The 15,812-nt window shown below is 44.2% G+C and overlaps 1 protein-coding gene across 2 annotated transcripts in view; it reads left to right on the top strand.

Annotated features, from left to right (window-relative positions):
• CCSAP (centriole, cilia and spindle associated protein) overlaps positions 1–11,621 on the top strand; it is a 33,763-nt gene extending 22,142 nt beyond the window's left edge. Inside the window, exons 2-4 of one of the 2 annotated variants that reach the window (XM_075864318.1) lie at positions 4,952–5,377; positions 9,415–9,659; positions 11,116–11,621. In XM_075864318.1, the coding sequence (XP_075720433.1) occupies positions 5,014–5,377; positions 9,415–9,659; positions 11,116–11,280 (774 nt within the window). In that variant the 5' untranslated portion in view covers positions 4,952–5,013 and the 3' untranslated portion in view covers positions 11,281–11,621. Of the gene's footprint in view, positions 1–4,839; positions 5,378–9,414; positions 9,660–11,115 lie in introns of those variants that run through there. The other variant, XM_075864319.1, reaches the window with a different exon arrangement.
• The last annotated feature ends 4,191 nt before the right edge of the window (positions 11,622–15,812 follow it).

A 15,812-nucleotide genomic window follows, 5' to 3' on the forward strand; every position in this document is an offset into this window, starting at 1 on the left:
TAAGCAACCTGGGCTTCCATAACAGCTCAGCAGTGCCACAGGCTGATCGCCTCCATGCCACGCTACATTGATGCAGTAATTCATGCAAAAGGAGCCCCGACAAGTATTGAGGGCAGATACTGTACATACTTTTTAGTAGGTATTAAAAATCATTTTTTAAATTAGGCTTATATAATTTTCTGAGACACTAAATTTGGGGTTTTCATGAACTGTTAGCCATAATCATCAGCATTAAAAGAAAAAATGCTGGAAATAGATCACTCTGTGTGTAATGAATCTATATAATATGAGTTTCACTTTTTAAATTGAATTACTGAAATAAATTAACTTTTTGATTAATATTCGAATTAATTTAGAAGGACTAGTATATACAAGCGTGTATATATATATATATATATATATATATATATATATATATAATTTTTTCATTTTTCTTTATAAAAGGGCAGTCAGTGTGTTTTGTGCAACTTTATAATTCGTTTTTATTAAAAATTATTTTAACTTTTTGAGATACATCTGCTTTGTATTCTCTATACAGAGCAGCTGTTTCGTGCGCTAAGACCTGAATCCGATTTAAGAATTGTTAACAAAATCTAATTATAAAGTTGCGGAAAACACACTGATCTTTTTATTAAAAAATAAATAAAATTCTTTGACGACCTAACATGTGAATTCCTTTCCTTTTTATGATTCACTTTACAACCTTCCTACTAGTCCCAATGTTCCCAGTAGTATTGTTGACTTTTTCGACTCCTTGAGCTTGCCTTCCCTTTCTGGCTCTGATAAGATCACTCTCTTGGCTCCGTTCACCCTGCAAAAGTTGTCTCTGACCTTGAGCTCGGTGCCGAACGGAAAGAGCCCGGCTCCAGATGGCCTTCCGATTTTTCTTATTTTAAAAAGTTTCAAAATACTCTCCTCCCTAAATTTTTAAAGGTCTGCAATGATCTCCTGCAGGGATCTCACCTGCTTCCCCAAACACTAGAAGCTCATAATCACCCTTATCCCTAAAGAAGGGAAAGACCTTGCGGATTGCGGCAGCTATCGCTCATCGCATTACTAAACGTAGACTTAAAATTATGGGCCAAGTTACTAGCCAACAGGATAAAGCCCCTATTGAGCACTCTGATCAGTCCTGAACAAACGGGATTTGTGCCAGGAAGGGAGGGCAGGCACAACACTACCCGCCTGATACATCTCGTTCACCGCGCACGGAAGTCTAACATTCCCCTAGTATTACTAAGTACTGACGCAGAAAAAGCATTCAACCAGGTTAACTGGGATTACATGAGGGCGCTACTAGAAAAACTTGGCTCCCGCCCCCAACCCTAGCTTTATCCGGGCCATCTTTACCCTCTACTCCACCCCTTGGGCCAGACTCAAAGTAAATGGCACCCTATCACTTTCCTTTAACATCCGGAACGGCACTAGATAGGGCTGCCCTCTTCTTCCCTTTTCATCCTTAGAATGGACATTCTCATACAGAAAATACGCCAATCTGAGGTGATTGCTGGCTTGGGAGTTGGTGGTTTTGTACATCATACTGCAGCCTTCGCTGACGATCTGTTGATTCTCACCACCAATCCTGGTCCTGCCTTCCCGGAGATTCTGCAGGTTTTTGAGGGCTTTGGCTCTGTATCAAATTTTAAGATCAATTTTAGCAAGTCCGAAGTCCTCAACGTCTCTGCCCCTCCCTCGGATTTAGAATCCCTTAAAAGGAATTCCCCCTTTTAAATGGCCAGATACAGCTATGAAATACCTGGAAGTCTTGCTACCCGGAGACCCGTCTCTTCTCTGCCTCCTTAATTTCCCTCCACTTCTTCAACAGATTAAATCTCAATTAGTTGATTTAGATCTCCCTTTCTTAGCCTGGATGGGTAGAAAAACGACTAAAAATCATATATCCTTCCCATGATTTTATACGTTCTGCAGACTATCCCTATTTTCCTCCCTCAATCCTTCTTCACAAAATGAAAAAGTCTTTTTACTGGGTTCCTTTGGGCAAAAAAGCACCCTAGGCTTCCATATGTGCTCCTAGTTCTTAAAACTCACCAATGGGGGTTGGGCCCATCGGAACCATATGATTACTATATAGACACTCACCTGAGCAGGTAAGTTTCCCTATGTAGAAACACTGAAAACGCCCCCTACATAGAGGTTGAACGATGCCTACTGGGCCATTCCCACTACCCATTACTGTGGGAACTCCTTCCTCATTTACCAGTCACGAAAGATATCAATCCTCTTTCTAGGGGAACAATTCTAGCGCTCCCTAAATATCTCACGTCCTTGGACCTCCCCCCTAGACAGTTATCCCCAAACTCTCCATTGAACATTATACCATAACTCCTGGGAGCGAAACCTCCACTAGATGGTGTTTCGAGACTGTTAAAGGACGTTCCCCTCTCAGAAGTTTTTGATGACCTTCAAACACTAGACCCAACTCCTTTTCTTTCACAACCTTAAAGAGAACTTTCACCTCCCCAAACATGTGCAGCATGTTATAGAAAAGGCTTCACAAACCCTGTCTCACATAAAATTATTTTTCTAACTCCCACCGTTATTTACATATCGGTGCCATTATATTTGGCACCCGATATGTAAATAAGCCCCTGAACTGTCAATGGGGCGTCTCTAACTAACTAAAATGCAAGGGGGCGTGATGTCTTCGTCTCTGACACTGTCCAATCAGCTGCAGACAGTGTCCGGGTGGCTTGCGCTGTGTTCTCTCCCGCGAGAACACACACAGACTTGGTGGTTGGGCTGCAGATAGCGTTGGCGCGAACGCACGTATGGCCGCTCGCGCGCACATCGACGGATGTAAGTAGATCTTCTCCATGTCTCCTTCTCCTCATCGTCTCTACTTCTTATCCTCGTCTCTGCTTCACCTCCTCTTCTCGTTCCATGGCTAGTGGGAGTGGTGACGTCGATGTGCGAGCGAACAGCCGTGCCCGCATGCATGAGGGTGCGCACACGCTATCTACAGCACAACCAACAAGTCTGTGTGTGTTCCCGCGGGAAGGAACACAGCGCAAGCCGCCCTGACACTGTCCGCAGCTGATTGGACAGTGTCAGTGCCACCTATAGGCAGCGCAAAATCCTCTGTAGATAGCGCCACCTAAACTCCCTCAAGCATCGGAATCTCCGGCCAGCGCTCTGGCCGAGGATTCCCCTCCTAGACGGAGCCCCCGCCATCTCTCCATCCCTGCTGTAGATAGCACCACCTGAACTGACTCTAGGAGCAGGATCCCCAGTGTCAGATCGCACTGGCCGAGGATTCCATTTGGACAGTGACATTAGTGGCTCTCTCTAGGAGCGGAATCCCCGGCCGACACTCTGGCCCGGGGATTCCACTACTGGAGAATCCCCTGGTGTCACTATTCATATATGGACAATGACGTCAGCGGCTCTCTCTAGGAGCGGAATCCCCGGTGTCAGATCGCTCTGTGTCGGGGATTCCGCTACGGGAGAAGCCCCTGGTGACGCTATCCATATATGAACAGTGACGTCAGGGGCTACGCCTAGAGCGGAATTCCCGCTCTGGCAGTGGATTCTGCTTTTGGAATAGGTTCCGCATTCCGGCAGGTTTCTGTTTTAATGACAGAATCAATAGCGCAGTCGACTACGCTATTGATTCCGTTGGAAAAACGGAAACCTGACGGAATGGTGACGAACGGAAACCATTAGCAATGTTTCCGTCACCATTGATATCAATGGTGACAGGAACGGAAGCTGTGGTTTCGGTTTGACTTTCCGTTGCGGGGTTCAGCCGACGGAAACCTCAGACGGAACCCCGGAACGGAAAGCCAACGCTGATGTGAACAGGCCCTTACTCACACATTAACGTTACTGAAGTGTATTGAGAGTGAATAGACATCGCCTCCAGCCAGGTGGGACCTGCATCTATCTGAGATTTATGGTGTATCTTGTGGCTATGTCATAAATGTACCTGATGGGAAAACCCCTTTTATTAGAGGGGGATGACTAACAGGTTGCACTTTCTTGACACAATTATGACCGCACTGTGCCACGTTTAGGGAACCAATATACGTCGCACTGCTATGACAGTCTAGATCTGCCCTACAGGTTGCCATAGTCTGATGGGTGGGGTAGCTCCATTCATCATTTCATAATATATTGCAGTGGGGAAAAAATTGACTAATCGTGGCTTATGGAGAGGGTCAGATTGCAGGACTGTTGTGGAGCACACTGGTAGCACTCTACTGAGTACATATTTTATCGGGTTGTTTCAGCTGAAAAAATAATAAACCAGTCGTAAAAACCATTCCCCCCAACACAAACGCCTGTCGTGACATAGGTATAATAAATGTGTTTCTAGAGGACCAGCCATCTCCCCTGACATGTCTGTTGTAGTAAATACTTGTATTTTTCATGACCTAACAATTCTGGAGAATTTTATCTTCGAATCCTGAATTGTGTCGTTCCTCTGTTATTCCTCCTAGAATTGTATAAATTGATTGATAACTGGGTGTTACCATTCCTCTTGTAAATAGGGCATGTGTATATACAATAACGCGCAGTTGTTTGTCTGGTATATTTCCAAGAGGAATAACAGAGGTACAGCACAATTTAGGATTCTAAGAAAAGATGTTCCAGAATTGTAATTTCATGTGATTGACAGGTCCTCTTATACTGCTTCTTCACAATGCGATTATGGCAGATAACAGCGGTATGATGAATATTGAGTCGTCATGGATACCCGGATAGCTCACCCGTGTGATGCGGAGACCAGTGTGTGGTGTACAAGTCTGGGCTCTGCTGATTGGACGCCATGCCGATGTGGGCGTGGTCTGTTACTTTGTTTAGGTTTAAATGGCGGAGCGGGAGGACGTGTCTTAGTGTTTGTGCTCTTGAGACGCCACGCTGAAAGTTGCTCAGCCAACGGCGTCTACATAAACCCACAGATAACAGCGGGGTGATGTGTTCCTTCTAGGTCCCTGCTTGTCTGGTGAGCGGCCGAGCTGCGGGTGACTACGGCGCCTGAGTACGAAGAAGATGCATTGTAAGACGATACGTAGCGAATATATGAAGCGCTTCAAAGACCCTCACTGGGAGGATTACAGGAACTGCTATGAGGAGATGCTGAAGTACCGGCTGACCAGGAGGCTACTGGAGCACGCACATGACCCCTGGCTATGGGACGGCTGGGAGGGAAGCTCCGGCTCCAGCAGTGGCCACTCCACACCACCGCCAAAACCGTGGGAGCCAGTGACTGCAGCGCCGGAGACCGCTCCCCAGAAGCTGGCACCCGCCGAGACAGAACAGGACGCCAATAATGCCACGACCAGGCCAAGTGGGCTCTGCAACCGGGCCGCGCAAAATGAGGGGCAGAGGAGTGGAAATGATCCCCTGAGGCAAGGTATGCCGAACCCCTACATCTGCACCATCTCCTACACAAAAACTGCCCTATGATGGTCCCCAGAGACGTTGTGGGGTGTAATGTACTAAACACGGGTAGTAGTCAGAAGGGTCCTAGACCCCAGTGTGGGGTGTAATGTACTATACACGGCTAGTAGTCCTATAGAAGGGTCCTAGACACCAGTGTGGGGTGTAATGTACTATACACGGGTAGTCGTCATATAGAAGGGTCCTAGACACCAGTGTGGGGTGTAATGTACTATACACGGCTAGTAGTCCTGTAGAAGGGTCCTAGACCCCAGTGTGGGGTGTAATGTACTAGTCATATAGAAGGGTCCTAGACACCAGTGTGGGGTGTAATGTACTATACACGGGTAGTAGTCATATAGAAGGGTCCTAGACACCAGTGTGGGGTGTAATGTACTATACACGGGTAGTAGTCCTATAGAAGGGTCCTAGACACCAGTGTGGGGTGTAATGTACTATACACGGCTAGTAGTCCTGTAGAAGGGTCCTAGACCCCAGTGTGGGGTGTAATGTACTAGTCATATAGAAGGGTCCTAGACACCAGTGTGGGGTGTAATGTACTATACACGGGTAGTAGTCATATAGAAGGGTCCTAGACACCAGTGTGGGGTGTAATGTACTATACACGGGTAGTAGTCCTATAGAAGGGTCCTAGACACCAGTGTGGGGTGTAATGTACTATACACGGCTAGTAGTCATATAGAAGGGTCCTAGACACCAGTGTGGGGTGTAATGTACTATACACGGCTAGTAGTCCTGTAGAAGGGTCCTAGACCCCAGTGTGGGGTGTAACGTACTATACACGGCTAGTAGTCATATAGAAGGGTCCTAGACACCAGTGTGGGGTGTAATGTACTATACACGGCTAGTAGTCATATAGAAGGGTCCTAGACACCAGTGTGGGGTGTAATGTACTATACACGGCTAGTAGTCCTATAGAAGGGTCCTAGACACCAGTGTGGGGTGTAATGTACTATACACGGGTAGTAGTCATCTAGAAGGGTCCTAGACACCAGTGTGGGGTGTAATGTACTAGTCATATAGAAGGGTCCTAGACACCAGTGTGGGGTGTAATGTACTATACACGGCTAGTAGTCCTATAGAAGGGTCCTAGACCCCAGTGTGGGGTGTAATGTACTATACACGGCTAGTAGTCATATAGAAGGGTCCTAGACACCAGTGTGGGGTGTAATGTACTATACACGGGTAGTAGTCATATAGAAGGGTCCTAGACCCCAGTGTGGGGTGTAATGTACTGTACACGGGTAGTAGTCATATAGAAGGGTCCTAGACCCCAGTGTGGGGTGTAATGTACTATACACGGCTAGTAGTCCTATAGAAGGGTCCTGGACACCAGTGTGGGGTGTAATGTACTATACACGGGTAGTAGTCATCTAGAAGGGTCCTAGACACCAGTGTGGGGTGTAATGTACTAGTCATATAGAAGGGTCCTAGACACCAGTGTGGGGTGTAATGTACTATACACGGCTAGTAGTCCTATAGAAGGGTCCTAGACCCCAGTGTGGGGTGTAATGTACTATACACGGCTAGTAGTCATATAGAAGGGTCCTAGACACCGGTGTGGGGTGTAATGTACTATACACGGGTAGTAGTCATATAGAAGGGTCCTAGACACCAGTGTGGGGTGTAATGTACTATACACGGCTAGTAGTCATATAGAAGGGTCCTAGACACCAGTGTGGGGTGTAATGTACTATACACGGCTAGTAGTCCTGTAGAAGGGTCCTAGACCCCAGTGTGGGGTGTAACGTACTATACACGGCTAGTAGTCATATAGAAGGGTCCTAGACACCAGTGTGGGGTGTAATGTACTATACACGGCTAGTAGTCATATAGAAGGGTCCTAGACACCAGTGTGGGGTGTAATGTACTATACACGGCTAGTAGTCCTATAGAAGGGTCCTAGACACCAGTGTGGGGTGTAATGTACTATACACCGGTAGTAGTCATCTAGAAGGGTCCTAGACACCAGTGTGGGGTGTAATGTACTAGTCATATAGAAGGGTCCTAGACACCAGTGTGGGGTGTAATGTACTATACACGGCTAGTAGTCCTATAGAAGGGTCCTAGACCCCAGTGTGGGGTGTAATGTACTATACACGGCTAGTAGTCATATAGAAGGGTCCTAGACACCAGTGTGGGGTGTAATGTACTATACACGGGTAGTAGTCATATAGAAGGGTCCTAGACCCCAGTGTGGGGTGTAATGTACTGTACACGGGTAGTAGTCATATAGAAGGGTCCTAGACCCCAGTGTGGGGTGTAATGTACTATACACGGCTAGTAGTCCTATAGAAGGGTCCTGGACACCAGTGTGGGGTGTAATGTACTATACACGGCTAGTAGTCATATAGAAGGGTCCTAGACACCAGTGTGGGGTGTAATGTACTATACACGGCTGGTAGTCATATAGAAGGGTCCTAGACACCGGTGTGGGGTGTAATGTACTATACACGGCTAAGTAGTTATATAGAAGGGTCCTAGACACCAGTGTGGGGTGTAATGTACTGTACACGGGTAGTAGTCATATAGAAGGGTCCTAGACCCCAGTGTGGGGTGTAATGTACTATACACGGCTAGTAGTCATATAGAAGGGTCCTAGACACCGGTGTGGGGTGTAATGTACTATACACGGCTAAGTAGTTATATAGAAGGGTCCTAGACACCGGTGTGGGGTGTAATGTACTATACACGGCTAGTAGTCATATAGAAGGGTCCTAGACACCAGTGTGGGGTGTAATGTACTATACACGGCTAGTAGTCATATAGAAGGGTCCTAGACACCAGTGTGGGGCTGAGGTGAAGGATGGCGTCGCGGTGGTCTGTGAGTAGTGCAGCGCGCCATTTTATGTGTGGAATGGCTTTCCAATGCTTTTCTAATTAAAGTGTTGATCAATTTTGTACGGCTCTGTTCACATCTTTGTTAGGATTCTCTGTCAGATTGCATCATTTCTCAGGTACCAGTGGTTTTAGTTTATTTTTCTTCTCTTCCTATGACAGAACAGAAAATCTAGTGGCCCCCTTATCCCCCCCCCCTCCCCCTGCACCTTTTCAGAAGCCAATTTTAAAGCTGTATTCCCATCATAGAAATGTATGGCATAGCCACAGAATATATAACACAAATGCTTGATCGGAGCGGGTCCCACCTCTGACCAGTTTGCCGATTCACGCCAGTTACTCTCCCAATAGAAGTCAATAGAAATGTGGCCGCACCTGCATTGCCAAACCCTTAAATTTGAAAGCCGCTGCTGTCCCCCCGCAAACAGCTGGTTTGTCGCGGGGTAGATGCTGCTGACTGCTCATTTTCCCTGCAGCGGCCTCTGCAGGGGACGTGTAGTATAACTTGGCAGTCATCCATATGAACGCTTGTTAGGACTCCCTGTCAGCCAGAGAGTAGATCTGCTAAGTGGGGATCTCTGTGACTTCTGTAGGCCCCAATAGGGTATATGGACCGGGGTTGTCCTGATGAGACAATCCCTTTAATAAATATCCATATTTATAATGAAATGCATAGATAAATCGTCTCCATGTCTATACAGTGCAGAGACTGGTTACACGGGTATTTCCTTCTGAAGTATTTATAATGGAGTATTGGGAGAACGTTTTCCAACACGAAGCCTTCAGTGGAAAGGTGGCCCTGAATCGAAGCCAGTAAAGTCCAAACCTATGGGGCATCTTTATACATGTTTGCCTGTTTCCATTAAAGTTGTTCTATAAAGATTTTCCAGAACTGCTTTTCTAATGAAAAAAATCAGAATTTCACACCGTTTTACCATGGTTTTTTCTGATGTTGTAATGGTAAATATCCGCACACTTATGGGGAGGTGTTGCACTATTCCTATAAGACCTATGATTCTTTCTTGCTGCTCTTAGAAATGCTTTCCTCTTTCTTGGGTGCTGAAACCCTCCTAACATGATAGTTTTGCATACCTTGCAGTATCTTGATCTATAAAGCTGTTTTTCTGACTTTCTCGCATGGTGTTCTAACAGAGAGTTACCAAGATGGTGAAAAAATTACAGAATCCAGCGAAAAATCTGCATGTCTCTCAAGACCACATCAAAGCCACAGTGCCTTATCCAAACCGGATGCTCGAAAGTTAGATGCAAGTCCACAGAAGATGAGTGTGACAAAAGAAATCCGGCACCCATTTGCCCTCTATGCTTCTGGTGAGAGAAAAAAAGACACCGGGAGTCAGAAAACCCACAACGTGTGCGCTCCAGCGCAGAAAAATGAGGTATAATCACTCTTTTCTTACTTATTTTTTTAAACTTAAAATCCACTGCCCTGCAGACCTTTAATTATAGCATGCTGCCCCTTAAAGAGGGCCTAAATATAGTTATTAAGCAGCATCCATAGAGGGTCAAACATTGGTGCACGTCCCCTGGTGAGTTTTCCCGCCTCGACTCCCGCACCCATAAACCGTGTCTTCGTTCCAGTGATGCAACGTTTTTGGTTATAAAAGCCTTTTTTAGTAAATATTTGTATTCCCCACAATTTCTATGCTGGAGCATCTTTTCTTATAACAGACTTAAATGCAAAAAAAAATCTCACGTTTATTAACAAAATGTGTCCACACAATGCTCCGGCTCAATCTAGACTGTGTCGGACATGCCCTGTTGATAAGGAGAAGGGCAACTCCCAGTTTACAGATTTCTAGAAGGAATTACAGAACAGGTCAGCGTTCTAAGTTTCTTAAGAATTTTTATGTTCTGGGGAATATTTACTAAGGCTCTGATCTTCTTATTGGAGACTCCATTTGGAGCCTCTGTCGCAGATTTGATGGGGAAAAATAGTGTTGCGTGCAAATGGCTGATCCGTAACTGCGTCCTGGTTCCATTATAAACAGAAACAAGGGCGCAGGTGTAAAAAAGTTACTCTTCTAATAGCGCAATATTAGTGGGCTGAGAGGTCCACTTTAAATAAGATAATTTTTCAACTTTATATACAGATATCCACACGGTGCTAAGAGCAGAAAAACGTAATTTACAGGTTATACAGTGGTAGTTAAAAATTGCAGATCACGGCTGAGCCCACGGTGTCGGCTGTATGTTACAGCGGACACTTCACTGTAACGGCTGGGATAGGAGAACTCTGATCCCATCTCTTTGTCTGTGTCTGTTAATATAATGTTAACCCGGAGTGAATTCTGTTTAACAAAAAAAAACCTCCCCACAGAATTACTTTTTTTTTTTTTTGTCATCTCCGCTCCCCAAACAATGGAAAAACGTTTTTAAAAAGTAATCTGTTCCCAAAAGTGGTACCAATAAAAGCTCTTATCACCCCATAAAAAATAATTCCTCATACAGCTACGTTGATGGAAAAATAAAAATGGTATGCCTTTCCGAAGTCTGTGAAGGGGGACGACGACAAAAATGGAAAACTGGAAAAATTACTGCGGCGCCAAGGAGTTACGGCCACTGCGATTCATCACAGACCATGTATACTCCAAGTGACAAGCCCTAAGGTTTGGTCACTGCTCTGATCCATGGTTCAGAACATTTCCAGGATAATTCCACGAGTTGCCTTCCCCCAGTTTAGGAAATGAACTATGTTGTTGCCAGTTACATACAGATATACAGTACTGTTTATTACAAGTATATTATGATGGCGCTTTAAAAAAATTGCAGGCCCGCAAGTGGGCTTTGTGGGATGATGTGACGGCTTTGAGAATTTCTTTTTTTCTTCCCAAGATCCATGAATCTGCTCTGAGAGCAAAGAACAGAAGGCAGAAAGAGAAGAGGAAGCAGAGAGCCCGATCTGCAGATGCAGAAAGAGTTCTGAGGAGGAAACCTTCCCCGGTAGATAATCCCTGGATGACTGAATACATGAGGTGCTACTCATCCAGAACTCGCTAATGCTACAATTGTCTCCACATTCCTCCACCAATGCAGCTAAAGTGTCCACTGACAGCAAGCGCTATCTATTGCAGCAATACTCAGCCAAACTGAAGCCCCCTTTTTCTAGTGGTTCTTATGCATTGAGGTTTATACAATACATTCCAGGTGCTCTCCAGTGAGAAGGTCTCTGTGCTTAGGTAAAGACTTCTCCTCTTATACGTGTATATTTTCCTTTATCTTTCTAGTCATCAACAATGTTGTGTTTTATGTCCAAACTTGTACAATTCCTTGCTGATGACGCAAAAACTCTGATATATGAAGATTGATTGTATAGTGGAACAAAGTTCTGATCCCTGGAATGTTCAAACTTTTCTAATGTGTTTCTATCAAGATGACCTAAGTTATAACGGGACCAAGATTTTAGATGAAGAAGTTTTGTGGTTTGGTGTCTCATTCCCAATGAAAAAGCGCTTTTAGATAGTTACCAGCAATAAGCACCTAACACTTCATGAATGTTTGATATTTTATTAGTCATTTGTTTATTGCGAGTGGCATCTGACTGCTTTTTAATTAGTTTGTCGTTTCTTTATACATGTATATTTAAAGAGGCTCTGTCACCACATTATAAGTTCCCTATCGCCTACATAAGGAGATTGGCGCTATAATGTATATGACAGCAGTGCTTTTTATTTAGAAAAACTATCTATTTTTACCACTTTATGAGTGATTTTTAGCTTTATGCTAATATGTTTCTAATGCCCAAGTGGGCGTGTTTTTACTTTAGACCAAGTGGGCGTTGTACAGAGGAGTGTATGACGCTGACCAATCAGCATCATGCACTCCTCTCCATTCATTTACTCAGCGCATAGGGATCCTGCTAGATCCTTATGTGCTGTCTTATACTTACACATTAACAATACTGAAGTGTTTAGACAGTGAATAGAGATTCCACGGAATGTCTATTCACAATCTCTGCACTTCGTTACTGTTTCTGTGGTAGTTACAGCAGAGGAAGCGTGATCTCGTTGTAACCTGTCATTTACCGCGTAATCTCGCGAGATTACGCGTCCTCTGTTGTAACTACCACAGAAACAGTAACGAAGTGCAGAGATTGTGAATAGACATCCCGTGGAATCTAAAAGGATCCCTATGCGCTGACTTTGGTCTAAAGTAAAAACACGCCCACTTGGGCATTAAGCAACTCATTAGCATAAATCTAAAATTGCTAATAAAGTGGCGAAAATAGATAGTTTTTCAAAAAATAAAATAAAAATCACTACTGCCACCTACATTATAGCGCCGATCTCCTTATGTAGGAGATAAGGCACTTATAATGTGGTGACAGTCTCTTGAATGTTTTTTTTAAAATCTGTATTACCTGTACTAATCAGTAGCTGAATTCGTTTGTAATATGGTACATCATTGTTTCAAAGTGAACTAAAGGAACCCTACGGGTCAGGTACGCTCTGTAAAAACTGATCGGCGTATCTGACCTGAAACCCGCAGAACCTTCCATCCAAAAAAACGCACCACATCCTCTTTTCTGCTCGTAGTCCAGCCTCCTAAGATGACTTCTCAGGACATGTGATGCTGCAGCCTGTGATTGACTGCAGGAAGAAGTTATTTTTTATTTTTTTTGTTTTTCCCTGAGTTGCCATTTTTGCAGTGGAATCGCTGCAATTCCACCGCAAGAGTCGCAACATTTGCCTTTCTGTTGTGGGTTTTTCATCCATATTGAATTCACTGGGGAAGACCCGCAACAGAAAATCAACAAAAACGCAGCATAAATTGACATTGCACACCCCATCTATTTATTACTGTTTACGCTGCAGATTTTTTACGCAACTTGGGCATGAGATTTCTAAATCTCATCCACTTTGCTCCTATTCTAAATGGTGTGGAATTTCCGCACAGAATTCCGTTGCACAAATTCTGCAGCGTTTTATGCTATGTGGGGACCCGGCTTAAAGCAAGATGAGATGCTTACCAATTTACATTCCTTCATAGACTTCCGCATGCTCATGAAACAAACTCTCTCAGGCAATGTTAACTCATGGGTTTGCTTTTAACCCTTCCCTCATTGCATTGTAAATGTATGGCAGAGGCATCAGAGCATTAACTCACTGTGCTGTACAATTTTGACATGTGCATAGGAGATGTGCCCGCACCATCAGCAGCAGGTGTCAGCTGTAATATACAGCCAATATTGAGCTGCAATTGCCAGGATCGTAATTAGGTGCCAATGGGTTGCAATGGCAGTCAGAAGCTTAACAAAAGCCCTTAGGCTTATCATGTATATGTGCCATTAGGCCCTGCCTACATAACATTTGCGATGTCTGAATAAGTGCATATGTCAGGAAAGCAGTGAATGCTTGCTTTTTTTTTTTTTCCTCTTCAAACTCTGGAGCCTATGGGTGACGTATGGCCTGTGTCACAGGTATATGTTTAAAGTATAACTCATGGGCTCTTCATTAGCCTTTCTTCATGACGTATACGTTAAACAGAAACGATTATAGTCTATGGGTGATGGTATCCTAATAATGGCATCAATCACCTATAGACTATAATGGATCTATGTAACCGTTACTTCATGAACTCTCACTACCCCTGTTCTTGACACATCCTTTTAACAAATACTACTAACCCCTTTGTGACATCCAACATACAGTTACATCCGATGTATGCTACCCCAGGATGGTGGGAGCTCAGGATCTGAGCCTGCACCATATGCTGCGGGTGCTGACCGTTTCAAACAACTGACACCCACCTGCAACGGCTGTCATTGGAGATAACTCCGATTCCAGCTGTTAAACCCCTCAGATGCTGCAGTCCATAAGGCATCTATGCAGTTGGGCGAGGGAGCTCCATCTGTTCCTTGATCCATGGATAAAACAACAAATAACTTATGCTAATATAGATCAACTTTGTAGTTTACTTAGTGTCCATTTAAAAGAAAAGCATACATAAAGCCAATACACTGCAATACATAACTGGATAAGTCCCTGAGGTCGGCTAAAAAAGTAGGAATTAAACCTACCGGTAATTGTATTTCCAGGAATCCATCATGACAGCACCACAGGAGGTTGCCCTATTGACCTCTATAGGGACAGGAAGACAGAGAGTTTAAAAGGCCCCTCCCACCACCCACTTGCCAGTGTTTTTCAATTACTACACCAGGATGGATGTAACCCTATTTTATTTCTAGGGGTAATAACTGACATGTTAATTGCACAAATCAGAATTTCAATAAGGGAGGGAATGTAAGGGTGCTGTTATGATGGATTCCTGGAAATACAATTACCGGTAGGTCTAATTCCTACTTTCCAGTACATCCCTCATGACAGCACCACAGGAGCAATACCAGAATATAATGCTCAGGGCGGGACTACGGATTGGAGGACTTTCCGTCCAAAACTTAAATCTGTATCGGACAGAACATCGAGCCTATAATGTTTGCAAAACGTATGATGGCTTGACCAAGTGGCAGCTCTGCAGATTTGGTCCGTAGAGGCTTCTCTTCTTTCTGCCCAGGATGCTGAAACTGCCCTCGTTGAATGGGCTCTGATGCCCTGTGGGGCAGATAGTCCTTGGGACTTGTAGGCTTCTTGTATGGTAGTTTTTACCCATCTCGCTAGAGAGCCTTTTGAGGCTTTCTTTCCTCTATTCTTTTCCCCCATACAGGATTTTTATCTGGTCTCCAAGAGGAGGTACTGAAGAATTGTTCGCCTGACATCCAGGAAATGGAATTTTTCTTCTTGTTGGTCTTTAGGATTTGGACAAAAGGAAAGTAGAATTATTTCTTGGTCTCTATGGAAGGCAGTAGATACTTTTGGAACAAAGGATGGATCTAGTTTCAGAATGATCTTGTCTTTTTGTACTTTTAGGTAGGGTTCTATGACCGACAGAGATTTCTCCAATCCTTCTTGCTGAAGTAATAGCGACTAAGAATACAGCTTTTAGAGTTAAAAAATGCATAGTAATCGTGTCGAGTGGCTCAAAGAGGGGACCGCAAAGAGCCGTTAACACTACATTCAAATCCCAGGTAGGTACTTATTTCTTTAAGGAAGGGTTCAGTTTAGAAACTGCTTGAGTGAATCGTCTGATCCACCGATGTTCAGCTAAAGGAGTATTGAAAAAAATTACTTAAGGCTGAGATCTGCACTTTTAAAGGTACTAGGGCTAAGCCCTTTTTTGAATCTGGATTGCAAGAAATCTAGGATCTTCGCGATGTTGAGAAGAAAGGGGTCTGGTCCCGGACCTCCATACCAGGAACAGAATTTCTTCCAAATTTTTTTATATATTTTCGAGGTAACTTCTTTATGGCTTAATAAGATAGTTGAAATTACCTCGTCTGACAAACCGTGGTTTCTCAAGATCTGCCTTTCAGGATCCAGGTTGACAACTTCAGAGTTTCTATTCCTTGAAAGAATAACTGGTATTAGGGGAAACGGTGGAAAGGCATAGGCCAGATCCATGTCCTAGGGTTGGGATAATGCATCTACCCCCAATGGGTTGTCTTTTAAATTTAGGGAGAAGAATGTCTCTACCTG

This window comes from Rhinoderma darwinii, chromosome 4, assembly GCF_050947455.1.
Source record: "Rhinoderma darwinii isolate aRhiDar2 chromosome 4, aRhiDar2.hap1, whole genome shotgun sequence".
In the NCBI taxonomy this organism is placed as follows: Eukaryota; Metazoa; Chordata; class Amphibia; order Anura; family Rhinodermatidae; genus Rhinoderma; species Rhinoderma darwinii.